Source organism: Planococcus citri, chromosome 3 (assembly GCF_950023065.1).
Source record: "Planococcus citri chromosome 3, ihPlaCitr1.1, whole genome shotgun sequence".
NCBI lineage: Eukaryota > Metazoa > Arthropoda > Insecta > Hemiptera > Pseudococcidae > Planococcus > Planococcus citri.
In genome coordinates, this window is record NC_088679.1 from 15,741,419 (window position 1) to 15,768,904 (window position 27,486).

Consider the following 27,486-nt stretch of genomic DNA (forward strand, 5'->3'; position numbering starts at 1 on the left):
GCCAATTGGTCAAATTAAAGGGGTGGTGAGTTTTCCTCAGACTTTGTGAATGTTTGTTTCTCGCAGTTCACAACCAAATTTCTTCAAACTTGCAGGGATGATGGAAAAGTATTTTAAATTCTCGAAAAGCAGTCAAGTTACATTCAGCTTGGATGAGATTTTGCTGAATACGTATTTAGATACATTGGGTAGGTACCTAATTCTTTTTACAAGATGAGCAACCAATCATGAGAATATTTTTTGTTCGTCTCTTACTAGAATCGCATGTGGTCACAATTTTCTCACCGAAACATCCTGTACATCATCACTGGTGATGGTAGGTGGAAATACGTCTGTTTGGTAACAGTCTCAATAATCAATTGTGTACTTGTATATGTATATACTTAAATGAATAGTTACCTACTTACTCACTCATATTCTGAACTTATTATTCCGGCATTATACTTATAGGTAAGTGTATCTTACACAAATGTTTTACGTTAAGTAATGTCTTGACATAGGAACTCACCTAAAACAAAAGGAAAAAAATAAATTAATTTTTAACGCAAGAAGCACATAATAATGCAATAAAATACCATAAAACATGCCTTTTTTCGAAGGATAAAATTTCAAAAACCACTAAGGTTGTTGACTTCTATATACTTACATATATTCGATTACAGGGTAGGATACTCATAAAACAATCAAAGGGTAAAATGAATGAAAAATGGGAATTGGCATTGTGAAAAAAGAGCCAACACAGCTAAATACCTATCACCTGTTTACTTATTACGTTTAGTTCTACGTGTTTATATTTCATTTCGATTTGTGTACTATGACAAGGGACATGTCCACCATTTTCTTGTGAAAGCGTATCTTTTTATAATTCAAAAACTATGATGTTTAGTTGTTTACAAACCTTTTACAAGAGGTTTTTTTGTACAAAATGAAAAAACATGGCGAATTTTACAAAAATCTCGAAATTTCATGCTATTGAACCTGAGATAGGTACATATCTAAAAAAATAAACGTTAAAACCAAAAAAGAACTCCTGTAAAATTTTTGTAAATGTCATACTTGTCGAGAGTTATGAAAAATACGCTTTCCCAAGAAAATAGCGGACCAGCCTCTGTTATAGTGCACTAATTTTGATGATACAACATTATAGAAATTGATGAATGCTATTTATGCAAAAATAATCTGGGTTATTCATTAGTCTTCAGAACTGCAAAAAATGAGGAGGATTCAAAGACATAATTCGGGGTTGAAAATTGAATCAAAATAATTATGCTAAAGAGGTTAATGAAAATTGTTGGAAAATAAAATCTCCAGACTTCAAATAATCTGCCGAATATCGGATCGACGACAATGTTATCAGTATTGTCGTCGATGGCCCACAAATTCCCAGAAAAATGGCAAGCTGAATGTGATTGGTGTAAGTAATCTGTTAGGCTACTTTTCTGCTATATTTGTTTACTTTCTTATAGTCCGGCATATGACAATAGGAGTAATTGCACCCCCCCGCCGATCCTCCGCGACAACTTTTTTCTTGAAGGGGACATCCTAAGGAACATTTTAAAGCAAAGTTGCCAAAAAAAAAGTTGGCCTTACTTACAAAATGGCGGCCATTTTGATTGACAGGTCAGCCGAAATCGCAGATTTTGCGTTTTAATATAGGACTTGCACGAACTTTTTCAAACTTTACAAAGGTAGATCGAAAGATCATGCAAAAATTTATCACCTGTCAAAATTTCAAGTGCTAAAGTGCGTTTTTCGATTTTTGGTGAATTTTTGAAAATCGAATTTAGGCCAAAAATGAGGGAAAAAATCAAAATTTCACCAAATTGACCAAGAAAGCTGAAATTTGGGTTATACCATATTTTCGACATGCCAAATCGATTGGAAACGGTTTCAACCCGTTTTGAGCAGTTCTGGAACCTCCAGCAGATTTTTGAAACTCGAAATTCCCACAAAATTCCATCAAATTGGAGTTGTAAAGCTGAAATTTATTCTAAAAACTAATTTCAATACGCTACGAAGTACTGCAGGTGAATTTCAAGTCGTTTTGGAGCCTCCAGCGACTTTTTGAAAATTACTGGAGCCTCCAGTAAAGTTTTGAAACTTTGAATTTTCATAAAATTTCTTCAAATGGAGATGGAAAGCTGAAATTTACTCTATACTCCATTTTTAACAGCCTCTGAAGACGACTGCAGGTGAATTTCAAGTCGTTTTGGAGCCTCCAGCGACTTTTTGAAAAGTTTTGAAACTTTAAATTTTCATAAAATTTCATCAAATGGAGATGGAAAGCTGAAATTTACTCTACAACCCAATTTTAACACCCTGTGAAGACGACTTCAGGTGGGTTAAAGTCATTTTAGGGCCTCCAGCGACTTTTTTGAAAATTACTGGAGCCTCCAGTAGATTTTTTAAACTTGAAAATTCCCCAACATTAATTTATCAAATGGAGTTAGCAAGCTGAAATTTACTTCGCAGACTACATGGCGGTTTCAATAGTTTTGAAGCTTCCAGCTATTTTTGGGAAATTTCAATCGTCATACAACCTTTCAAAAAGTTGCTGGAGGCTCCAAAACGACTTGAAATTCACCAGCAGTCAACTTCGTAGCGTAATGAAATTAGTTTGCAGAATTAATTTCGACTCTCCATCTTGGTTTGATACAATTTTGGGGAAATTTCAAATTTCAAAACGCTACTGGAGGCTCCAGTAATTTTCAAAAAAGTTGTTTGAGGGTCTAAAATAACTTGAAATTCACCTGAAGTCGTCTTCAGAGGCTGTTAAAAATGGAGTATAGAGTAAATTTCAGCTTTCCATCTCCATTTGATGAAATTTTATGAAAATTCAAAGTTTCAAAACTTTACTGGAGGCTCCAGTAATTTTCAAAAAGTCGCTGGAGGCTCCAAAACGACTTGAAATTCACCTGCAGTACTTCATAGCGTATTGAAATTAGTTTTTAGAATAAATTTCAGCTTTACAACTCCAATTTGATGGAATTTTGTGGGAATTTCGAGTTTCAAAAATCTGCTGGAGGTTCCAGAACTGCTCAAAACGGGTTGAAACCGTTTCCAATCGATTTGGCATGTCGAAAATATGGTATAACCCAAATTTCAGCTTTCTTGGTCAATTTGGTGAAATTTTGATTTTTTCCCTCATTTTTGGCCTAAATTCGATTTTCAAAAATTCACCAAAAATCGAAAAACGCACTTTAGCACTTGAAATTTTGACAGGTGATAAATTTTTGCATGATCTTTCGATCTACCTTTGTAAAGTTTGAAAAAGTTCGTGCAAGTCCTATATTAAAACGCAAAATCTGCGATTTCGGCTGACCTGTCAATCAAAATGGCCGCCATTTTGTAAGTAAGGCCAACTTTTTTTTTGGCAACTTTGCTTTAAAATGTTCCTTAGGATGTCCCCTTCAAGAAAAAAGTTGTCGCGGAGGATCGGCGGGGGGGTGCAATTACTCCTTTGACTATATAATACTGGACTGCTAGCACCTACCTAAATTACACGTGAATTTGATAACGTCGCGTTGCCAACATGTATAACGTTATTCCGGTTTATAAGGCTCTGTTCGCACCCTCTCTTACCGCACTTCAGTGGAATCACCCAAGTGAGCGTAAACAACTAGGGCGAATTCCACTGAAGTGCGGTGAGAGAGGATGCGAACAGAGCCTTATAGAACGGACATGTTGGACCCGTCACGTTCATCACTGCTAGCAGTCCAGTATTATATAGTCAAAGAATTACTCCTATTGTCATATGCCGTACTATTATGTTCATACTTGGAAATTACGGTACTATAAATAGTGATTAAGTATTTGAGTACTTTCCAAGTTTCAGAAAACTAGTGTTATTATTTTCAAGGGGAAAAGTCTGGTTGATACACCTGACATAAGGTGGCAAACGTGCATGATTTACAATCCTCTTGCCCCTCTCCAATTTTGAACATTTTTGCGCAACTTTTTGAACTTTTGATAAAAACCTGCACATCTACGGGTCAAAAGCTTTTTTTTGAGACATCGTCGAGCAAAATAGGTTCAGCCGTTGCTGAGATCTCAGAGTTAAAAGAATATGGCAATCATTTTTTATATCGTATATAGATTTTGTCGAAAAAACAAATGTAAGTATTTGCTTTCATTTACTGATATTGTCACATCAGGCGAACTATCAAGACTATCAAGAGCATCAACCAGTGGTTCATCAAGAAATTCAATATCTAATTTACCTTTTGCTAGAAGCTGTGGCGATGAAGCGGTACCGCGTAAAAATATAAAATAGAAGAATTTTATAGCTTCAATTTTTAATTGAAAGTTTTCGTAAGTATGTACAAAAACTTTCATCTAGTAAGTAATTTTTTCTGACATTTTTATTATCTCGTTCGTTGATATAAGTATTTTTTCTTTTGTATATTGTCATTGTTTTTGAAATAGGTACTTTCAAACGCCAATAAGGCTGTTTTTTTTCTATAATTTGATTACAGGGTGCACGATGAAAGTATCGAAGGGTAAAATAGAAGAAAAAAGGGAATTGGCGTTTGAAAACAGAGCCAACACGGCCAATGTACTTATTACCTGCGCTTAGTTCTACGTATGTGTTTATATATTTCATTTCAATCAATGTACTATAACTATAAGGAGCATGCCCACCATTTTCTTGTAAAAGCAAATCTTTTTATGACTGGAAAACTAAGACCTCTTTAAAAATTTTTACTAGAGCCAGTTTTCTTCAGAACTGCAAAAGATGAGGAGGATTCAAAGACATGATAAGGGGTTGAAAATTGAATCAAAATAATTAGGTATGTTAAAGAGGATAATGAAAATTGTTGGGAAATAAAATCTTCAGAGTTCAAACAAATTTATACCGTTGTTGAAAAGATGTTCCCATATGAATACCTCTTCACTGTAAAGAGGTCTGAAGAATGAAAGATTCATTTCAAACAAACACCTAAAATGTGATAGAAAAACTTATAAAACCTTATTGTAGGTAAGTAGCCATTTGTACTATTGCGATTGCGGTGATATTGCAGCTTTATTTAAGCACATTCATATTTAGTAAGTAATGTTTATATTTTTGAGCCTATACGAGTATCTTCTCTCCTAAAACCTGACGAGATAATTGTAAAATGTTAATCATGTTGATAAAATTAAGAAAAATTCGGAATTTTTAGAAGCTAAAGTTGATAGAAAATCATCTCATCTGGCATCAAAAAAAGCTGCTAAAAGTGTCAAGTCTGGAAAAGAAGATGAAGAAGTAGGTATTGGGTGCCCATGGGGCTCGAAATGAGGTTTTCAAAAAGTGACTGATCACACGAAGGAATTACTCGCTTATTTTCTGAATCTACACGCTGATAAGATCCTTTTATGCTGCCACCTGCAATAGTTGATTCCTCGAAGGAATTATGCCTAGAATACCCAGCATGGCAAAACGAGGAGGCTTCACGATATAGCAGATCTCGAAGAATTGTATACTTACAAGGAAATTGAATCGATCATTGATCGATACGAACCTGCAACAACGCACTAAGATGGAAGATACATCGATAAACATCGATTATAAGAAAGCTCCATTACCGATTTGCCCGATACCTATGTGGAACTTTACGAGAAGACGATCCAGTTAAGACAATAATTACCATAAGCAAGAACTGCAAACATGTAATGTGCATTAACAATCACACAGTAGGTAAGGTAATGCAGTGTATACATATTTAATAGGTATGTTGAAATAGATTTCGAACTGCCTTCGTGTGACATCCAAGACAAATTACTGATTTTATTCGGGAAGTGTATGGAAAACCCAAACAGATAAAATCGTCTAATGGGCTAGATAATGACCATATTATTAAAAGAATGTACCTAGTACCTCTCATCAAAAATTTGATTCTTTCAAAGTTTGACCAAGTGAGAATATTTGTAACAAGGTTGCAGAAATCCTGGAACAGAACTGTTCAAAAACGTTTGTTCAATTTTCTGTCAAGATTCCTGTATCTAATCGGGTTACAAATATCCTGATTATAACCCTCTGACGTCAAGAGCTCTTGACGTCAGAGGGTTATAATCAAGACTTCTCCAGATGTTTTTATGTCCGAAAATATGCGATAGAAAACTTCAGTTTTATGTCAGATAAATTCAAATTACTCCCTTGGTCAATAATGATGTCCATCGGAAATTTCGAAGCTTACAGAAAAGTTTCAATCGACTACTTCTGCGAAAAATACCGACAACTTTTAAAGCTATTGGAACGATTTCATTTACAATACTGAATGGTGAGTTTGTTTAATTGTGATTAACATAATGGTAAAAAACAACAATAGATAAAATAACTCGTTATAACGCTACCAGATAATAATTTTCAATTTATCGAAAAAACAAATGTAAGTATTTGCTTTCATTTACTGATATTGTCACATCAGGCGAACTATCAAGAGGATCAACCAGTGGTCCATCAAGAAATTCAATGGTTCACCTTTTGCTAGAAGCTGTCACGATGAAGCTGGACCGCGTAAAAATAGAAAAAGGAAGAATTTTGTAATTTGTAATTGAAAATTTTCGTAAGTAACTTACAAAAACTCCATCTAGTAAGTAATTTTTTCTGACATTTTTATTATTACTGATTTATTTGAATTAGGTATCTCGTAAGTTGATACTTATATTTTTTTCTTCTGTACTTTTTTGTACTTACACAAATTGTCATCGTTTTTGAAATAATTTCAAAAGCCAGTAGGTAATGATGATTTCTTCTATAGGTATAGATATCAAATTTGATTACAGTGTACACGATGGAAGTATCGAAGGATAAAAATGAAATAGATAAAAAATGGGAATTGGCATTTGATAAAAGAGCCAACACGGGCAAATACCTATTACCTGCTTAGTTATCTATGTGTTTGTATTTCATTTCAATTAGGTACTGCACTATTACGTACAATGAGCATGCCCACCATTTTCTTGCGAAAGCGAATCTTTTTTTATGACTCGAAAACTAAGACGTTTATAAAATTGCTCTATAAGCGCCTTTTTTTGTAGAAAATGATGAAATTATATGACAAATTTTACAAAAATCTTGAAATTCTATGCTGTAGAACCTGAGATACGTACATATGTAGGTATCTAAAAAAATGAATGTGAAAACAAAAAATCAAACATCATTTTTTCAATATCTCAGGTTCCACTGCATGAAATTACAAGATTTTTGTAAAATTTTTCATATTTTTTCATTTTCTACAAAAAAAAAAACTTGTCAAATTTTCGAAAACGTCATGTCAGCTTAGGTATACTATTCAAGTTCTGAAAATTTCAGAACCGTTAGTACAGGAATTTTTGAGAAAGTTTTTCATGGTCTGGAACTCGTTGAATTAGAGATGAGAGTATAATTTTCTTCCAACTTTATGGAAGAACCTGGGTAAATCTCAGAAAAAGGTAAAAATCGTGTAGGTACATGGCAAATTTCTCAAAGGTTTTAGCATGAATTTTTTTTTTTTTTTGGTCCATTCAAGGATCATCCCCCACACATTTCACATATGGTATTGAAATTTTTAGCCCCTCCTTTCATTGGTGTACATTCGATTTTATACCCCAAATGTCCTTCGACTTGGCTGTCACACACCATGTTTTTGAAAATGAATGTTATAAAGTGTCATGAACTTCATTTTTTTGGGGAAAAATTGGCACCCTCTCATTATCATAGAACACGAAGATCCATTATTGTGCAAATTGCAATTGGAATAAGTCCATAGGAAGCTGACATTTCACATTTGAAAACTGTCACACACTTTTTGCGCAAATTTTCGAGCAATTTTCAATTATTTTTGGTAGCTTCCCAATCCAATATTTTTTTCTGGTGAGTGGCTGCACTGGTTCACTGTCTTCATAAAAATGTTACCCCGCAATGTTATCTACGCAATGGCTCGTTCTGATCGTACTTGTCTCTGAAAATACTATGATATTTCGCAAAATTGGTGTCCTTCGGCTTGCCTTTTTATTTACCCTGATGAACCCGCCAAAAACGATAATTGAAAAAGGGAAGTTATTCTACATGATAAGTACACATTTATTACGTGTTAAAAATCGAATAATGTCCAGTTGGTAAGGCTAGAAACGAAAAAACGTTGAGATTGTCCTTCGGCTTGTCCAGCGCCCATTTGTCCTTCGACTTGGCCAAATTTCAGACAGCTGTACTTTTATCGCGCTAGTCGACATATTACACGATAAAACAAGCAAAATTTGACATTTTCTCCCTCCCCACACCTTACCTCTACCCCTACCATAAAAATAAGTCCAGATTCGAACTTTGCGGCCTGAAAAACATAAATTGACATATTATTACACGATAATATAAGCAAAATTTGACATTTCCCACTCCCCACGCCTCCCCCTCCACATCTACATAAAAAATAACTCCAGATTCGAATTCTACGACCTCGAAAACATATCAATCGACATATTATACATCGATGAGGGTCGAATCCTAATTATCGCTGTTTTAGGGGGGCCGGGGTCCACAGTGGGGGGGATTGAATTGAGGCCAACACTAGAACAGGGATCTGGGACACCTATACAAATGATTCCCACTTGAAATTTTCCAAAAAAATGATTTTTATTTTTCAAAATTATGCACATCAAAATTGACCTTTTTTCTGAGAATTACCCATCTATGCACTTTTCTGTAACTGTTTCGTTTTTTTTTTTTTTTGTGTGTGTAAGTTAGTTTTTACTTGCATTCACCTAGTTGTAAAAATGATAATTTTTCTTTCTTGTTCCTTATTTCTTTGAAGTTTTTCTGTAAAATTAAATTTTTACTCGCAGTTGTAAGTGGTATTCATCTCTTGTTCATTTTTTCCTTTTTTTCACCAATGAATATTTTGTTTACTTGGATATTGAAAATTCAAAAATAATAAATAGTTATTTTATGCATGCAATTGAAGTGTTTAAATTACTTTTGTTGAAACCAGCTTTAAATTTGAAAAAAAGGGGGAAAGAGTTTTTAATTTTGAAGTGAAATTTGTGGGAAAATGGGGGAATTTTGGTACGACGCGAGGGAAAAAATGGGAAATTTTAAGCTGACATGTGGGAAAAAAGACATTTCAAGTTCCCATCACTGTTAACGTGCCACACTTGAAATTTATCGAATCCTTAGCGAACAGAATGGATCACATCGATAGGTACAATATGGCCAATTCCAGGCCCACCAGTATAGCCATTCCACACAAATTGGCAAAAAAGTAGAATCACCTCGCAGATCGAAGAAGGATGAATACTGAACAGTGCTCTAATTTCGACGATACTACAACATTAGCAATCGAGGAATATTTATTTACTAATGCAAAAATAATCAGGGTTGTTCATTAGTCTTAAGAACTGTAAAAGATGAGGATTAGGATTCAAAGACATAATAAGGGATTGAAAATTGAATCCAAATAATACCTATGTTAAAGAGGTTAATGAAAATAGTTGTGAAATAAAATGTCCAAAGTTGAATCAGGAGAGTTCTGATAAATGCCTGATCACTGTAAGGAGGCTTGAGGAATGAAAGATTCATTTCAAACAAACGCCTACAATGTGATAAAAAAGCTTGTAAATCCTTTACGTAGGTAAGTAGTCATTGGTAAGTACCATATTGCAATAATTTGTCGTGATATAATGCAACTTTATGCAAGCACATTCATAAGATTCAATGCCCAAAAGTTGTAATATCTGTCAAAATTGTGATAAGCGTGATACGAGAGTTAGTAATGTTTATATTTTTGAGCCTACACTACCTAGTATCTTCTCTCCTAAAACTTGACGAGATAATTGTAAAATGTTGATCACGTTGATGTAATTGAGAAAAATTCTGAATTTTAGATGTCAAAGTTGATAGAAAATCATCTCATGGCATCAAAAAAAAGCTGCCAAAAGTCTGGAATAGAATAATGAAGAAATAATGTAACCATATCTCATGACTAAAAAATCTCGAAAAATATTCATTTCGGTTTCAATGATTCTTTTACCAGTATGGTTACTCGTTGTTTGAAGGGATTAATTTCAAGCAATTTTTTTGCAACTTTTTCTGAATTTTTGACAAAATTTTCATTATTATTATTATTACTTAATTATTATTCATTTTTTTGGTTGATTTTTACTCTTCCATTTTTTTCAATTCGTAAGAGGCAGTTTTCATTTTAGGTTCGTGCACAAAAACAAATGATTTGTTAATTTTATAAATACATATAAGTGCACCACTTACATATCTACTTCTTCTTGAATACATTATCCATTTTATTGCATGTAAGTATTTCATCAAAATTTTTCCTCCGTAATATATATATTTTTTTTTTTGCAAACATGAAAGAAGCTTTCTTTTTACGATCAGGTAGATATTAGGTATTTTTCTCATACCTGAAATAGAAAACGAGTTTTGTCTCGCTGCATAAAGATCTTACGGAAATGAACGATTGTAATTTTAAGCTAACGTTCGTACTCGATAGAGTTTATCGTACCTCTGTGCTATGCTTAAATTCTTCATTAGCTTTTTTATATACTTATGTACATGTGTACTAACTACCTAGTGTACTAATAATGCTGCGTTATTACAGGAGACATTTCGAAAAGGGAGACGGATGAAATTTCAGGAAGCATCAACAAACTAAAGGCGATAGAGGCGAGTATTTGTTCATTTTCCCCAACGGGGTTAAATATTTATTTTGTTGCCGCAGACTTTGGGTCAGATGGACTTTCGAATAAAGTTAAGTATTAAGAATGGCACTCGATTCTTTTGATACCTATGCACGTACTCAACCACGCGCTTAGACAAGAATTTTATTCAAGTATTCATCATCAAGTAAGTAATACGCGTATTTTATTTTCATTTTGAAATTATTCGAAAACCGAATAATGTATCTGGTAACTGGCAGCACTGAGTAAAATATAATTAATGCTATTTTCAATTTGTTGAGAAAATTGTTGTGCCTTTTTACGGTAACCTGCGGTAATTACCAATTTAGAGATCTAGGTTTAAGTTTGTTATAGGTAACTGTTTCGTTATTTTATCGTTCTGTTACTTGTAACGTTATGTACATACAATGTATCCGACTACAGCTTTAACTTTTAAGTTGTACTTTGTAATTTAGATTTTCTTGTTAATATGTTTTGTTGTTTCATCGAATAAAGATGGTAAAATTAGAGTTTGCGTTTTATATTTTATTCTAGTCAAATTTTAACGTTATTTTAAATGGTTTATTTCGGTAATCGTAAATTTGCGTAATTGAGAGTTATCCGAACATCAAAAATGAATGTAAGTATATTTTGCTTCCATTTACCGATATTGTCACATCAGGCGAACTATCAAGAGGATATTTCATTTCGATTATTGCACTATAACAATTGGAGCATATGCCTACCATTTTCTTTCAAAAGCGAATCTCTTTTTATGACTCAAATACTAACACGTTTATAAAATTATACTAGAGCCTTTTTATGTAGAAAATGAAGATACATTTTACAAAAATCTTGAAATTCTATGCTGTAGAACCCGAGATATTTTAAAAAAATGAACGGGTAAACAAAAAAATCGAACATAATTTTTTCATGTTTTTAATATCTCATGGTTCCACTGCATAAAATTTCAAGATTTTATTTGTCATATTTTTTCATTTTTTACAAAAAACGAACTCTTGTAAAATTTTTGAAAATGTCATGGGTATTTCTCTAGTCAATTGAAAAATACGCTATCGCAAGAAAATGACAGACCAGCATACCCCTGTTTGTTGTAGCCAGACTTTACTATCGCCAGAAAGATAACGTCTTTGTGCCACACTGTCACTCCAAATTCATCGAATCCTTAGCGAACAGAATAGATCACATCGATACAATAATATGAACAATTCCAGGCCCACCGATAGCCATTCAACACAAATTGGCGAAAACTTGCCTCGGCGAAAAAATAGAGTCACCTCGCAGATCGAAGAAGGATGAATACCTACTCGTATAGTGTTCTAATTTCGATGGTACTACCGGCGAAAAAATAGAGTCACCTCGCAGATCGAAGAAGGATGAATACCTATAGGTATAGTGTTCTAATTTCGATGGTACTACGACATGATAAGGGGTTGAAAATTGAATCAAAGTACATAATTATGTTAAAGAGGTTAATGAAAATTGTTGGGAAATGAAATCTTCAGAGTTCAAACAAATTTATACTTAATACCCAATCACTGTAAGGAGGCCTGAGTACTGAAAGATTCATTTCAAACAAACGCCTATAATGTGAAAGAAAAGCTTTTAAAACCTTAGGTAGGTAAGTAGCCATTTGTACCATAGCCAGTGTTGAAAACCGTTTGGATTTGAATTGGTTGTGATGGTTGTGGTTTTCAGAACCTTTGAAAATAAGTGGTTCTGGTTTCGGTTCTCAAAAGGTTCCCAGTTGTGGCTTTGAAATGGTTTTGTTTTGGTTCCAAAAGGTACCTTTTACATTGTTCTTCCAAAATGGTTCTCAATTTTTTTCTTACTCAAACAGACTGGTTGTTCTTTTTGATTCTCCTTTAATGTTTTGCTGGTTCTGCTGGTGGTTCCACCAATAAGAACACCACTTCAATTGGTTCCGGTTCTCCTGGTTCTTACTAGTTTTCGCTCCAATTACTAATTAGTGAAATAATGAAAAAACTTAAAAATGTCTGGTAGCTAGGCACTTGTTTTCAGAGTTCTATTTTACTTAGAGTAATGGCCACTTTCAAAAAAAAAGTAGAAATCAAAAAAACAAGAAAAAAGGAAACCTTACCTACTTATAGTAAAAACTCACAAAATGCCTATCTTACTTCGACTCATACCCACTCGCAAAAAAAGTTAAATTAAGGTTGCATTTTTGGGAAAGGGGACAGGGTTGGTACCAATCATTGAAAATTCAATTTGAATCACTGTTGAAAAATAAAAAAAAATATATCCAGTAGCCAACCTCAACTCCAAGACACCTCAGATAATACTAAACATTTTGGTCAAAATATTAGAAATTCTTGCAAAGTTTCATGGTAGGTAAAGGTTGCATGTCACCCCTTCAAAAACCTCATAAAAAACGTAATCCAACCTTTTGCGAATCATTTTTTTTCAAATGAGGAGGGGGGTACGCTTAACCAAAACATCAAGGAATGATTAACTTAGTATACTATACTAGGAATGAAAAACAAGAAAAAACTTACATTTAGAAATAAAACAGAAAGGTGATGAACACAAAACTAGAAGGCACTATTGAAGGAAAATTATCCATCAGGCAACCTCAACCCCAAGATACTTCAACTCCAATACCTCAAATAATACTCATAAACATTTCTGTCAAAATCAGAGATGGGGCGATTCAAAAAAAAAAAAAATTATCAGGAACCTTTAGAACAGATTCCTGAAAAGGGGTTCTGGTTGTTCTTCATGAACAGCAATGGAACCTTTTTCTGGTTCTCATACTAGTGGTCTTTTCCAAAAAAACCCTCAATTGGTACTAAACGGTTCCCAATTTGTTTGATATATATTACAATTAAGGTTCCCCCATTTAATGGTTCTTGGAACCTTTTGAATTTAGTGGTTCTTTTGGTACTTCTCTTTTCCACATTTTGAAACGGTTCTGATGGTTCTGGTTCCCGTTTCACCTGACCTGAAAAAGCGGTTGTGGTGGTTCCAAACGGTTTTCAACACTGACCATAGCAGATGCAAGTACATTCATAAACATTCATGCCCAGTTTAGAGTAAGTGATGTTTATATTTTTGAGCCTATACCAGTATCTTCTCTCCTAAAACCGAAAAAAATTCTGAATTTTTATATGCTAAAATTGATAGAAAATCATCTCATCAAAAAAAGCTGCTAAACGTGTCAAGTCTGGAATAAAAACTCTCAAAAAATATTCACGGTGGTTTTGATACCATACTTTTACCAGCAGTTAAGTACCTACTACTTGTCGTTTGAAGGAATTATTTTTCAAACATTTTTTTTTTTGCAAATTTTTCTGAATTTTATCGAAATTTTCAATCCCTACATTTTTTTTTTTGATTGATTTATTACTCTTCCAATTTTTTTAAAACTCGTAAGAGACTTTATTTTTTCATTTTAGGTTCGTACTTCGTACACAAAAACAAATGATTTGTTTATTTTGCAAAAATGTAAGTGCGCCACCTACATACGTCTTCTTTCATTTTATCTGGTAACTGGCAGCACTGAGTAAAATATAATTATCGTTGGTTACGTTGGCTCACATGGCTCACATCAGTTGGCTGTGCGTTGTGATATTTACATCATTTGGAATTTTGGACTTTGAAGTTTGAAGCGTTCTTATCAGTGACGTTTGAGGACTTTGTGCAACAGGCTTATTATATGTAAGAGCTAATTTTCCATACATTTTTTATGCAAATTGTGAAGACCGGTGATGTCGCAAAATAATGAAAATATGGTTACGGATTGTGAAGAGGCGATGCCGCCATGTGATGAAAGCATGGTAACGATGAACTGCGAAGACACGATGTTGCAAAATGACGAAAATATGGTGAGTGATTATGAGATTTTATACTTTCAAATGCGTTTTTCATCAATTCGTAATGTATAATAATGGTCAACTGACAGCTTATCACAATTTTTTTTTCAATTTCTTTCATTTCTTCCGTTTGCGGAAAATATGGCCGGAAAAAAATCCAAGCGTTGTAATTTCTCTATAATGGAACTCTTTCGCGATCAGTTGACATTTGCCTTACGAGTCCGAATGCACAATTACATCACGTAAAATTTGAATAATTCTAATATGAGGAGCTCTAACTACCCATTCGAGTGCTATATGGGTTAGTTGCTTCCATTTGAATAATTTCGCTGAACATTCCCTCATTTTCCATGAGCTTATATCAAAATTAATAAATTTCCAAATCACAAGTTCAGCAATCTGTCGTACATAATAACGTGTTTTATACGTCTTTTTAAGCTATTTCTTTCTTTACCAAAACGTTACAAAAATCACCCATCACGTTATAATTATGTATATTTTCAGACACCTCGAAATCTTCGAGTCTATCCTAGATACCGAAGATTCGTCGATAAAGAAGTGGACGCTTTTTCTGACATCGAAGCAACTGAAATTTTGAAACAAGTCATACGAGAACCGCTCGAATCCGGACGCGTGCATGCAAGATGCTGGGAGCCATATTGCGTCATAAGGAATTTGACGTTTTCCAATAATTCCAAAAAAGCGCACCATATTCAAGAGTTCCATGGTGGTAAAACAAATCTTCAAATTTTCAAATGCCAGATATGCTGCGAATTCTTCTTCAAAACTCGTAATTTGCAACACCACAAGCGGTCGAAAAATCACTAATATTAGGTAGGTATACAGGTACAAAAAGAGTAGACCAATAATTGTGAGAAATATTCTAGATTGATGTTTGATAACAATTTACGAGATATTTTAATTCGTAACCTGTACTGTACAATAGTGATTGATTTTGTTAATTTTCAATTTTTTTTGTTAAATTTAAAGCAAACTCATTTTTTTGTAATTGATATTTTTTTTTTGGCCAACGCAATTGAATTAAAACTTTATATTCCAAAACGGCTTCTGTTCATTTTTCAAACTTTTTCGGGGTAATATCGAGAGTTAAAACAAGAAAATGTTCTTACGAGGTGGAAAATAAGAGCTGTTATTCCTACTACTGTCTCGTTACACCTCTTCAACACAAGACATAAGAAGACATGTACAAAACCGAAAAAAAAAACAATCTAGCAGCTATTCGCTGATTGCAAAAGGGTTTTTGCTTCATGTTAGTTGCTTTAAATTTTCAACAACAAAAAAATGCCACCTGAGTATCAACATTCTAGCGTTCAATGGCGGAGAATTCATTTTTGAAGATTATTTGAACCTAACCCCCGAAATGGGACTCAAAGAGGAGTTGCAAGAGTAAAAATCATAAAAAAACGTGATAAGAGAATGAAAATCTTGGTTTTCGAGAGCGCAAAATCAATTATTGAACACCATTCTACCATTAACCTCAAAATGGACTCCAAAGAGGAGGTGCGCAAGTCTGAACAATTTCCAAAAATACAATTTATTTGCATCAAAATGTTGATCATTAGGACGCAGAATTCATTTTTGAAGACCATTTTTGACTTTAAACTCCAAAATGGATTCAAAAGGGTGGACGCAAAACTAATAGTCGGGGAGCCAACTTCAGGATAAATTGCACCCCCCCCCCCCGGTCGATCCTCCGGGACAACTTTTTTCTTAAAGGGGGAGTCCTAAGGAATATTTCTAGCCCTTGTACACAAAAAAAAAGTGGCCCTACTTACAAAATGGCGGCCATTTTGATTGATAGGTCAGCCGAATTCGCAGATTTTGCGCTCCAACAGAGGACTTGCACAACATTTTTTAAACTGTACAAACGTAGATCGAAAGATGAAGAAAAAATTTATCACCTGTCAGAATTTCAAGTGCCAAAGTGCATTTTTCGATTTTTGGTGAATTTTTGAAAATCCAATTTAGGCCAAAAATGAGGGAAAAAATCAAAATTTTACCAAATTGACCAAGAAAACTGAAATTAGGGATATACCCTATTTTCGACATGCCAAATCGATTGGAAACTGTTTCAAACCGTTTTGAGCAGTTCTGGAGCCTCCAGCAGATTTTTGAAACTCGAAATTCCCACACAATTGCATCAAACTGGAGTTGTAAAGCTGAAATTTACTCTAAAAACTAATTTCAAGAGCCGAAATTCATTCTGCAAACTAATTTTAACACCCTCTGAAGACGACTTCAGGTGGGTTCAAGTCATTTTAGAGCCTCTAGCAACTTTTTTGAAAATTATTGGAGCCTCCAGCAGATTTTTAAAACTCGAAATTCCCACAAAATTTCATCAAATGGAGTTGGAAAGCCGAAATTAATTCTGCACCCTAATTTCAATACGCTACGAAGTCAGCATCAGGAGGATTTCAAGTCGTTTTGGAGCATCCATCGATTTTTTGAAAATTACTGGAGCCTCCATCAGATTTTTGAAACTTTAAATTTTCACAAAATGTCATCAAATGGAGATGGAAAGCTGAAATTTACTCTACACTCCAATTTTAACACCCTCTCAAGATGACTTCAGGTGGGTTCCAATCATTTTGGAGCCTCCATCGACTTTTTTGAAATTCCTGGAGCCTCCAGCAGATTTTTGAAACTTGAAATTCCCGAAAAATTTTACCAAATGGAGTTGGCAAGCTGAAATTTACTTCGCAAACTAATTTCAATACAATATGAAGCCTACTACATGGTGGTTTCAAATGGTTTCAAATGGTTTTGAAGCTTCCAGCTACTTCTTGGGAATTTCAATTTTCCAAAAAACACCATACGACCTCTCAAAAAGTGAGTGGAGGCTCCAAAACGACTTGAAATCCACCAGCAGACGACTTCGTAGCATATTAAAATTAGTTTGCAGAATGAATTTTGACTTTCCATCTCCATTTGATGAAATTTTGGGAAATTTCCAGTTTCAAAAATCTACTGGAGGCTCCAGTAATTTTCAAAAAGTCGACGAAGGCTCCAAACCGATTTGAAATCCACCTGCTGTCGACTTTGATGATGGGAAATTGTTGATCTCTAAAATCTACTGGAGACTCCAGTAATTTTCAAAAAGTCACTGGAGGCTCCAAAACGACTTGAAATACACCTGCAGTCGACTTCGTAGCGTATTGAAATTAGTTTGCAGAATAAATTTCAGCTTTCCAGCTCCATTTTGGTGAAATTTTGCGGGAATTTCGAGTTTCAAAAATCTGCTGGAGGCTCCAGAAATGCTCAAAACAGTTTGAAACAGTTTCCAACCGATTTGACATGTCGAAGATAGGGTATATCCCTAATTTCAGCTTTCTTGGTCAATTTGGTAAAATTTTGATTTTTTCCCTCATTTTTGGCCTAAATTGGATTTTCAAAAATTCACCAAATATCTAAAAACGCACTTTAGCACTTGAAATTTTGACAGGAGATGAATTTTTTCTTCATCTTTCGATCTACCTTTGTACAGTTTGAAAAATGTTGTGCAAGTCCTATGTTGGAACGCAAAATCTGCGATTTCGGCTGACCTATCAATCAAAATGGCCGCCATTTTGTAAGTAGGGCCACTTTTTTTTTTGAGTACAAGGGCTAGAAATGTTCCTTAGGACTCCCCCCTTAAGAAAAAAGTTGTCCCGGAGGATCGACGGAGGGGTGCAATTTATCCTTAAGCGGGCTCCCAGACTATAAAAATTATCGAAAAATACATGATTGTATCTATAATTCCTTATCAAGTTTTTTCAAAATCTAGGACATGTTTTACTCTTTCACTCCACAAATTTTTACTCTGACTTTTATTTATTTATTTATGTATTTGGAATTGTGTGGGTTTCAAATTCAACTTCGATGGTTGATTCTCATAGAATTGTCAAATTTTCTATTTACGGTAACTGGGAAGTCAATTCAACAATAAGTAGGTAATTTTTATTACAAATTCTTCATTTTTGACAAATCTTCGTTCAATTTTAAGAATATTTGATCAATTTTCGGTACCCAATTGCGTTCAATTTTAGGCCAAAAGGATGACTTTTCGATGACTCAGATGACCTAAGGTCCAAAATTATAACTGTTTTGATAAATGAGTCCTGTCTTCGAGTCAACATTGACAGCTTTTTCATCGCCTCAAGGTCTCTCTTTACACCTACATATATAACCAATTTCCCAAACCAATAATTCTCACCCATCACGCGAAGCACACAAAGAGCACACGAAGAGCACACAACTTACGAGATAAAAGCAGGCAGCAAATTTCATAATGTCTTCCCTTTCATCATCCCACCTCTCCAGGCAGGTAATCTATAGGCTTATACTTTAAAGCACAAAAATGAAATTTCAATAACACTAGACAAGACACAATCTCATATTAAACGTGGGCGTTCATACGAAGACGATGACAAAAAAGCACACAGGTAAAATGGCAGGAAACAACGAAGAAACGTTATCATTTTCTTGTACGTACAGTTTGCCAACATACGAGTATACCAACAACAATACCATGTAGCATGAAAGAATGAAATTTCGTCAACTTTCAGTCGTGCTTCACCAACCTACAGTTCGCATGTTTGAGAAGAGTAACTATAGTAGAAAAAAAATACGTAGTACGTACAGAAGAGAGCAAAAGTTACCAGAGAGATGCGTATTTTTACACTCGAAAGGAGCATCAGAGAGACACACACTGTGCTACAAGTCGTCGTCATCGTCGTATTATTTCATTCAAAACTCGTACATCAGCTAGGTAGGTAAGTAAACGGTACCTATCTATTTAAATATGTACTTTTCAAACGTGAGTAAATATTACAAAACGTAGGTACCTATATATACTCGTCGAGTTAATATCAAACTTTCATCTTCTTCATCATTCCTTTTTAGATAGTACTTCATTTTACATATTACCAAAGCATCATTCTTCATCGTATCATCTTTACACTTTTACAACATCCACTTAGACATACTCGTATTCGTATCTTAACTTAAAACATTCGCGTACGAGTACCTATTTTCAAAAGCTCGCGAAAGCAGGCGTAAAGTAACGAGTACAAATCAAATCAAACCAATTCATTGCTGGCGTTTTGAAACAATAACGATGACGATAAATTATACTCGCACAATACACTTCTCGAATCAATGCAGAGTGCAATGTACAAAGATACAGGAACAGCTGCTTTTTCAAAAGCACACCTATTTATATTGGAAAAAATTTCTTATTCAAAAGTCCATTTTAATTAGCTTATCTAAGCAGTATATTCTTCGGTTCGAATGTTTCTTCTGTTCTCTTTCAATACCTATCCATTGTTCGGCGTAGGAAAAAGAAAATGTCGATACTTATTCATTTCTTTTGTAAAAGGCAACGGATCACTTCAGGAGGAAAAAAATGCAGGGCAAACAATATCTAGAATTTCTTCTCGGAAATTCATTCAACAATATATAGTTATGACAATAGGAACAATTGCACTACCCCCCACCCCCCTGTCAACGATGAATTACCTGAGACAACTATTTTCTCAAAGGAGATATCCTTACGAACATTTTAAAGCCAACTTGCAAACAAAAAACTTGACCTTTCCAAAAAACGTATTATCAGTCGAAATTTCAAGTGGTGAGAGTATTTTTTGATTTTTTTTGATTAGGTATTGGTGAATTTTTAAAAATAAAGTTCAGGCCAAAAATGAGAAAAATATCAAAATTTTACCAAATTGATATAGAAAGCTGAAATTGGGGATGATTACACACGATTTTCGACCAACCAAATTGATTGGAAACGGTACCATATCAAATCATTTTGAAAAGTTCTGGAGCCTTCAGCAGATTTCTGAAACTTTAAAATAATGAAGTTGAAAATCCGAAATTTACGCTGCACTTCGACTTGAACATGTTATTAAGTCGCCTGCTGATGAATGTTAGTCGTTTTTGAGCCTCCAGCGACTTTTTTGAAAATTACTGGAGCCTCCAGTAGATTTTTGAAACTTGAAATTCCCGCAACATTAATTTATCAAATGGAGTTGGCAGACTACATGGTGGTTTCAAATGGTTTTGAAGCTTCCAGCTGCTTTTAGAAAAATTCAATTTTCTAAAAAAAACGCCATATAACCTTTCAAAAAGTCGCTGGAGGCTCCAAAATGACTTGAAATCCACCAGCAGTCAACTTCGTAGCGTATTGAAATTAGTTTGCAGAATGAATTTCGACTCTCCATCTCAGTTTCATGAAGTTTTGAGGAAATTTCAAGTTTCAAAAATCCACTGGAAGCTCCAGTAATTTTCAAAAAAGTCGCTGGAGGCTCTAAAATGACTTGAACCCAACTGAAGTCGTCTTCAGAGGGTGTTAAAATTGGAGTGTAGAGTAAATTTCAGCTTTCCATCTTCATTTGATGACATTTTGTGAAAATTTAAAGTTTCAAAAATCTGCTGGAGACTTCAGGAATTTTCAAAAAGTCGCTGGAGGCTCCAAAACGACTAGAAATTTACCTGCACTACTTCGTAGCGTATTGAAATTAGTTTTTAGAATAAATCTCAGCTTTACCTACAACTCCAATTTGATGGAAATTTGTGGGAATTTCGAGTTTCAAAAATCTGCTGGAGGCTCCAGAACTGCTCAAAACTGGTTGAAACCGTTTCCAGCTTTCTTGGTCAATTTGGTAAAATTTTGATTTTTTCCCTCATTTTTGGCCTAAATTGTTTGACAGGTGATCAATTTTTGCATGATCTTTCGATCTACCTTTGTAAGGTTTGAAAAATTTTGTGCAAGTCCTACATATGTTGAAACGCAAAATCTGCGATTTCGGCTTACCTGTCAATCAAAATGGCCGCCATTTTGTAAGTATAAAGCCAACTTTTTTTTGGGGCAAGTTTGCTTTAAAATGTTCCTCAGGATGTCCCCTTCAAGAAAAAAGTTGTCCCGGAGGATCGGGGGGGGGGGAGTGGGTGCAATTACTCCTATTGTCATATGCCGGACTATTATAGGTATGGACTGCCAAATTAAAATAGAAATAATTGAACCCCCCCACCCCTCCCCATCATTTGGGAATACAATTTTCTTAAAAGGGATATCTTAAAGAACAGCTTAAAGTAATCTTGCAAAAAAAAAAAGTTGGCATTATCAACAAAATAGCGGCCATTTTAATTGACAGGTCAGCCGAAATTGCAGATTTTGCTTTCCAACATAGAACTCGCACGAAATTTTTCGAACTGGACAAAGCTAGATCGAAATAACATGCAAAACTTTGAAGTGAATTTTCAAAAATTAAATTTAAGCCGAAAATGGGGAATAGCAAAATTACGAATACTATACCGAATAGTCGACGTTGATTGCTCACACAAGCCATTGACTATCCTTAATTGCAAGAAAGTTTTTGCTTTTTGTATTTCAAATAATAATTGATTGTTTTAGTAATTTTTTTTCCCTGTAAAATTGAATTTTGCTAATCTATCTATAAATACATAATAAAATTATGACCGGATTCTTTTGACTCTGAGATCACAACAACGGCTGAACCGATTTTACTCAGTGACCTCTCAAAAAATAGCTTATGACCCGTAGATGTGCAGGTTTCAATCAAAAATTCGAAAAGTTGCGTTGTAAAGCTCAAAAAAGCTCAATAATTAATTTTAGGCTATACAACTTTGGGAGGCAGCATTCAGCTTACAAGCTTCTTTTCTCTCTTTTTTCTGATAGTTTTGTACTCAAAAAAGTTTCTCAAATTGCATATGAGATAAGTACACCTTAATAATGCTTTTTTTCAATTGAAAACTGCTTTAAAAAATTTTCAATTTTTGTTTACATTTTTTTTTTAGAATTTAAATGTCAAAAAATATCAATTTTCGGCATTTTTTGAAGAAATTGGATAATATTTTGACTGATTGAAATCATCTAACAGACTAAGTTTTCACCTCTTACAAAAAATGTTCAATCATTTCAATGAGTTTTTGTGAGTTTTTGGAATCAAATCTTTTTCAAATTATCCTACATATCACGTTTTTAATGTACCTATGTATTTTCTCACTCAACTTCAAAATTGATAGGTACCTTTTTGGCGGGTTTTTTCAGTGATATCATCTATTTCCAAAAAATATGAATTCAATTTAATTAGAATTTCTTCATAATTTTAGCATTTGAAATTTCAAGTTTTTGTTCTTCGTTGAGAATTCGTATTTATTTACCTATTTGTTCAACAGAGTCGAAATCCATGGCCGACATCATGAACGAAAACGAACTCCTGAAAAAACAACGAGATGAAGCCATTGCTGAAAAGGAAAAAAATCAACGCAGAGTTCTTTCAGTTCAAATGCGACGTGATGAGTAGGCTTAGATCTAGCGGTCAGTAAGTAAGTACTTTTTTTTTTTCGAGTTAATGAGACAACACAAAATTACCTACTTCATTTATTTTCGATATTCGATCGATATTTCGTGATTTTCCACAACAAACTGAGCTATTTTGCGATATTTTACTCATAATTTCGAAAATTTCATCGATTTTCAGCCAAATTTGAACAATTTTTTTGGAATTTCAACAATCTACCAAGAGGTACATCTACATACATCTTCGCAGTTTCACTATCATGTTTTTTGTTCATTACCAGGTATGATGTTCCACCAGAGTATGGGGATCGACTGGAAAAGCTGGTCACAGACTCATTTAAAGTACCCAAGAAATATGCAACGCCTTCAAGGCATAAAATATACATGATTGCGCAGTCTGTTTCGGAACAGTTACGGTATACCATTCGACAGAGTAAGCAAGTTTAAGTATTTTGGAGCCTACAGCAAATTTTCAAGTTTTTGGTGCCTCCAGTAGATTTCTGAAACTTGAAATTTCCATCAATTTCTTCAAATGGAGTTGAGAAGCCAAAATTTACTCCGCAAACTAATTTCAATACGCTATAAAGTTGACTGCACTTGGATTGCAGGTCGTTTTGGAGCCTCCAGCGACTTTCTGGAAACTACTGGAGCATCCGGTAGATTTATGAAAAGGGAAATTTCCACAAAACTTCATCAAATAGGAGTTGGAAAACCAAAATTCCCTCTAGTTTGTTTTGCAGAGTAACTTTCGGCTTATTATAACTCCATTAAATGAAATTTTGTGGAAATTTCTAGTTTCAAAAATATACTTACTGGAGACTCCAAGAACATTAAAAAGGCGCTGGAAGCTCCAAAACGACTCAAACTCACCAGTAGTCGACCTAATAACGTGTTTAAGTTGCATGAAGCGTAAATTTCGGATTTCAAACTCCATTAGATGAAATTTTGTGGGAATTTTATCCTTCAAAAATCTACTGGAGACCCCAGAGCTGCTCAAAAAACAGGCTGATACCATGTTATAGGCAGGAATATGGCCACACTGCTAGTGTATCTAGATGTGTTTCTCTCTCTTTTCCCTTCGGGGGGTGGAAGAACGATGTACTTGTACAGAGTTCTGATAATTTATCTTCAGTAAATAGAATCGTCTTGTTTCGTGAACACGTATCTCGCGACAAGTGATTATCGGAAAATTTGTTAATCCTCGGTAAATTTGATAATATTCGTTTCAATTAAATTGGTTATTCACGTACGCGTCGTGTTTTCAATTAATACATTGGTGAGTGTGGGAATGATAAGTATTGACGATATTATGGATGCCTGAGTGCATTTTCTCTACCCACTCGCTTATAATTTTTGTTATTTTTTTTATTATTTATAAAAAATTCACAGAATAGGAACATCTTCAAACTATCAAAATCGTATTCGGTAAACCGCGTATAAAATCGTCGCATTACATCGTGCCAAAATTAGACAAATGTCACCACTCATCATGTAATCTTCTATCACTACAGGATGAAGCTCGAGTACTCAGCGTTCACCTGCTCGAAATGTTTCAACAACATGGCACAAGAGCCTGGTTCATCATTATCAACCGAAGTGGCTTACCTCGCCGGATGCGGTTGTCTTTATCACCGCGATTGTTTCCGGAGCCATTTCGGCCGCAATATCGATCCAACGGGACGCAATTCGAAACCCTGTGCCAGATTATCATGCGGCGAGACTATTTTTGAACACTCTCGAACCATCGTCAAACCTCGTTTGGGTCAATTTGTCATCTATGACGAATCTGCAGCAGCCGAAAATGCTACAGCGTTAGCAAAAATCGAGCAACTCACAAATGAACTGCAAAACTTACGTAACGCACTCACGACGGCGCAGACCAACGAGCGAAAACACGAAGATTTCCGAGCAAAACTTCTCAAACAATATCCGAATATTAAGCTCGACTTGCATGAAAATTGCAAAGAGTGTCCTGAGCCACCTGAAATCATTACTATCGAAGAATCAGCTACAAATTGTGCGCATAATTCGATTCCATTGCTGACTCCTCTCGTAATACTACCAAATGCGTCAACTCAGATAAATACCATCGCTAGTGAATCATCAAATTCCGAATCAATCATCAACGTTGAACCAGCATCGCCTGTAATAATAGATCCGAGCATCACTACGAACCTAAAACGTCCAAGCATCAATATGCCAGTTTTCGACGAAGATTCACCAATTTTTAAACGCAACGCTTCGATCGATATAGATTTCATACCACCGAAAAATCGGAAAATAACTCCAACTCGAAGAAGGTTAAATCCGAGGACGATTCGTGAACCTCGTCAACCTCCCTTGGAGACCCTCCAAGCATGGAATATTCAGATGGAAGTCGACGAGGGGCACGAAAAGGAGGATTTACCTGCTTCGAAATTGGACGCCAAAAAGAACGCACCAGTGCGCAAAACCGAAAAACCGGGCAAAATCGATAAACCGCGCAAAAAAGACGTCAAACGAATAGACAGGTCGCGCAAATCTCCGGTAAAAAACATCAAGAAACTACTCGAATCGGTGGCACAAACAGAACGCGAACTCGAATTCCAAGAGAAAACTGACTCAGGATTCTTCAGAATGTACAACCTTTCACCCTCAGCTCTACAACCATTTAAGCTGACTGGATATGGCCGAACAGGTCTAGTTCAGACCAGATATTTTCAAAACGGTAAAAATGTCATGTTCATTATGGACTCATGTATGCTTGGAGACGGGTACATATATGGCATGCTAACTGCTCAAGGTATTCACACAGATTTTTCCGAATCATTTTCAAAACGTTTGTTAAAAATCGAAGATCTCTCAAACGAACTGGATCGTTATGTCAGCCTACCAAATAGCATTATGCTTTCAATTGGAAATCTCGAAGCCCAAACAAAATCATCAGCTGAAGAATTTCAACTACCTGCTAGAAATATTGCAAAGAAAAGGCAATAAGGAGCTGATCATCTTTCCAATTATGCGACACGCTAATGAAGAAACTGACTCTTACGAAAAAATCGATACTATTCTACGCAACGGTGGCAAAAATTTCAAAGGTACTTATGTGTACTATACAAAAGCGGTACTCGAAGCTCGTAAAAGATGGACCGAACCTCGATGGGAAAATAAAACGCTATCATTCACCTGAGGATTCTTCAGTCTACTTTTGCGACTCATGCGAATAGAATTGCGAGATCCAACTTATTTCGATCGCGACTTCGCTCCTCTACCACCGCCTCGTCAATAAGCATCAATTTTGGGTTCGATTTTCTTTTTCACTTATCTTTTTATCTAACAATTTTTGTCAATGCATGATACTAACACCATTTGATTCGTATTATGTCTAATCATTCTTTATTCACAGCAAAACTTCACTTGTTTGACTCACAATCAACATCAAAATACTTCTCGACGAATCATAAAAAAGAAGAAAATAATCGAAATTAAAATGATTCGAAAATGTCAAAATTTCTCTCGCCTGCTCAATTAATTTCAAAAATCGTAAAAAAGGCAGACATTCTGAAGAATGTTTCAAAAATAGCCAAACAGGACGATGAAAATACAGTTCGAAAATATTCATTATCAAAAAGTGAGTTCAAACACAAGAGTGAAATTAGGCCAATTTTTCTTGATTTTATATTTTGAAAAAATAATCGTATCAACAAAGCAAAGAATTCAAGATCAAAACTTTGCCATTTTTTATTCGAAAAAACTACTGTAGAATAGGAAAAAGTTAGGTAAAAGATCAAAAGTGAACCCAAAATTGAAAAATCGATTACAAGTTACTCAAACAAGCTGACGTAGGGACTGAAAAATTGATTATTTTTCGTTATTTATTTATCATCATCTACCCAGGATAACGTCTAACTATTCAACAAGAATTTTTCGATAAAACGATCGATTATTTATTTATCACCATGTTAAAATAATTTATTTATGTGCTATACTTTTTTCTTATTATGCATTTATTTAATATTTATGTCCATATTTATTTATCCATGTTCATTTGTCGTCATTATCAAAGATAGGTCGAAAATTTTTATCATCATGCTCGTTTTATTGACAAATGTCAAACATTTTTCGTTTCATTATAATTCATTAAACAATCGCTAGAAAAAATCATCTTACTGTCTAATGAATACGATCGTCAGCATTAGGTAGGCACTCTAATACTTTGCGAAAAAAGAGGCTTCAAAAACTGCCAAAGATAGGGAACAGTGTTCACTATAAATTGCTGTCTGCTAGAATTTCGACTATGCGAGGGATCTTTTATCCAAAATCAGCAATACAATGAAGAGAATTTTGATTAACCTCTTCAATTTGGCAATAACCAAAAAACCAGTCTAAAAAACAAACAATAGCTAATACTATAGGTGTCGATCTTATTCGTATTGTTTTTTGCATCTATTATGCATAATGAATTATCATCATTTCAAATTACTGCCATGTGCCCATAAGGCGATTGTAACATTTTTTTCAAACAACGTAAACGACAAAAAATTCGACGAAGTCCAAAGACATACGATTCAGTCGATGAAATGGTGATCCAGCGACGATGAATGGTTGATACGACGATGATAAATGGTTAATTCGACGACGATAAATAGTTGATATGACGACGAATAAATGGTGACGATATGACGATGAAAAGAATCCTGT

At 34.6% G+C, this 27,486-nt stretch overlaps 2 protein-coding genes across 4 annotated transcripts in view; one reads left to right on the forward strand and one right to left on the reverse strand.

The window, feature by feature from the left end:
• The window catches only part of LOC135841264 (nephrin-like), a 1,354,679-nt gene that overhangs the window by 998,712 nt on the left and 328,481 nt on the right, over positions 1-27,486 (reverse strand). The window lies entirely within an intron of this gene.
• LOC135841167 (uncharacterized) lies at positions 11,115-15,536 on the forward strand. Of its 3 annotated transcripts, none has more exons than XR_010557854.1 (4): positions 11,115-11,266; positions 11,862-12,037; positions 14,064-14,492; positions 14,985-15,536. XR_010557854.1 is itself a non-coding variant. In XM_065358001.1 (4 exons), exons 2-4 carry the CDS (start codon positions 12,024-12,026, stop codon positions 15,306-15,308), a joined length of 462 nt encoding a protein of 153 aa, XP_065214073.1. In that variant the 5' UTR covers positions 11,121-11,266; positions 11,862-12,023; the 3' UTR covers positions 15,309-15,536. The 3 variants fall into 3 exon arrangements, 1 of the variants encoding a protein (XP_065214073.1); XM_065358001.1 differs by having other exon boundaries at positions 11,121-11,266; positions 14,369-14,492; XR_010557855.1 differs by lacking the exon at positions 11,862-12,037 and having other exon boundaries at positions 11,121-11,266; positions 14,369-14,492.

Coding starts and splice junctions, on each gene's coding strand:
- LOC135841167 (XM_065358001.1), top strand. Junction 14,493..14,984: donor TGCAAAATGACGAAAATATG/GTGAGTGATTAT, acceptor GTATATTTTCAG/ACACCTCGAAATCTTCGAGT.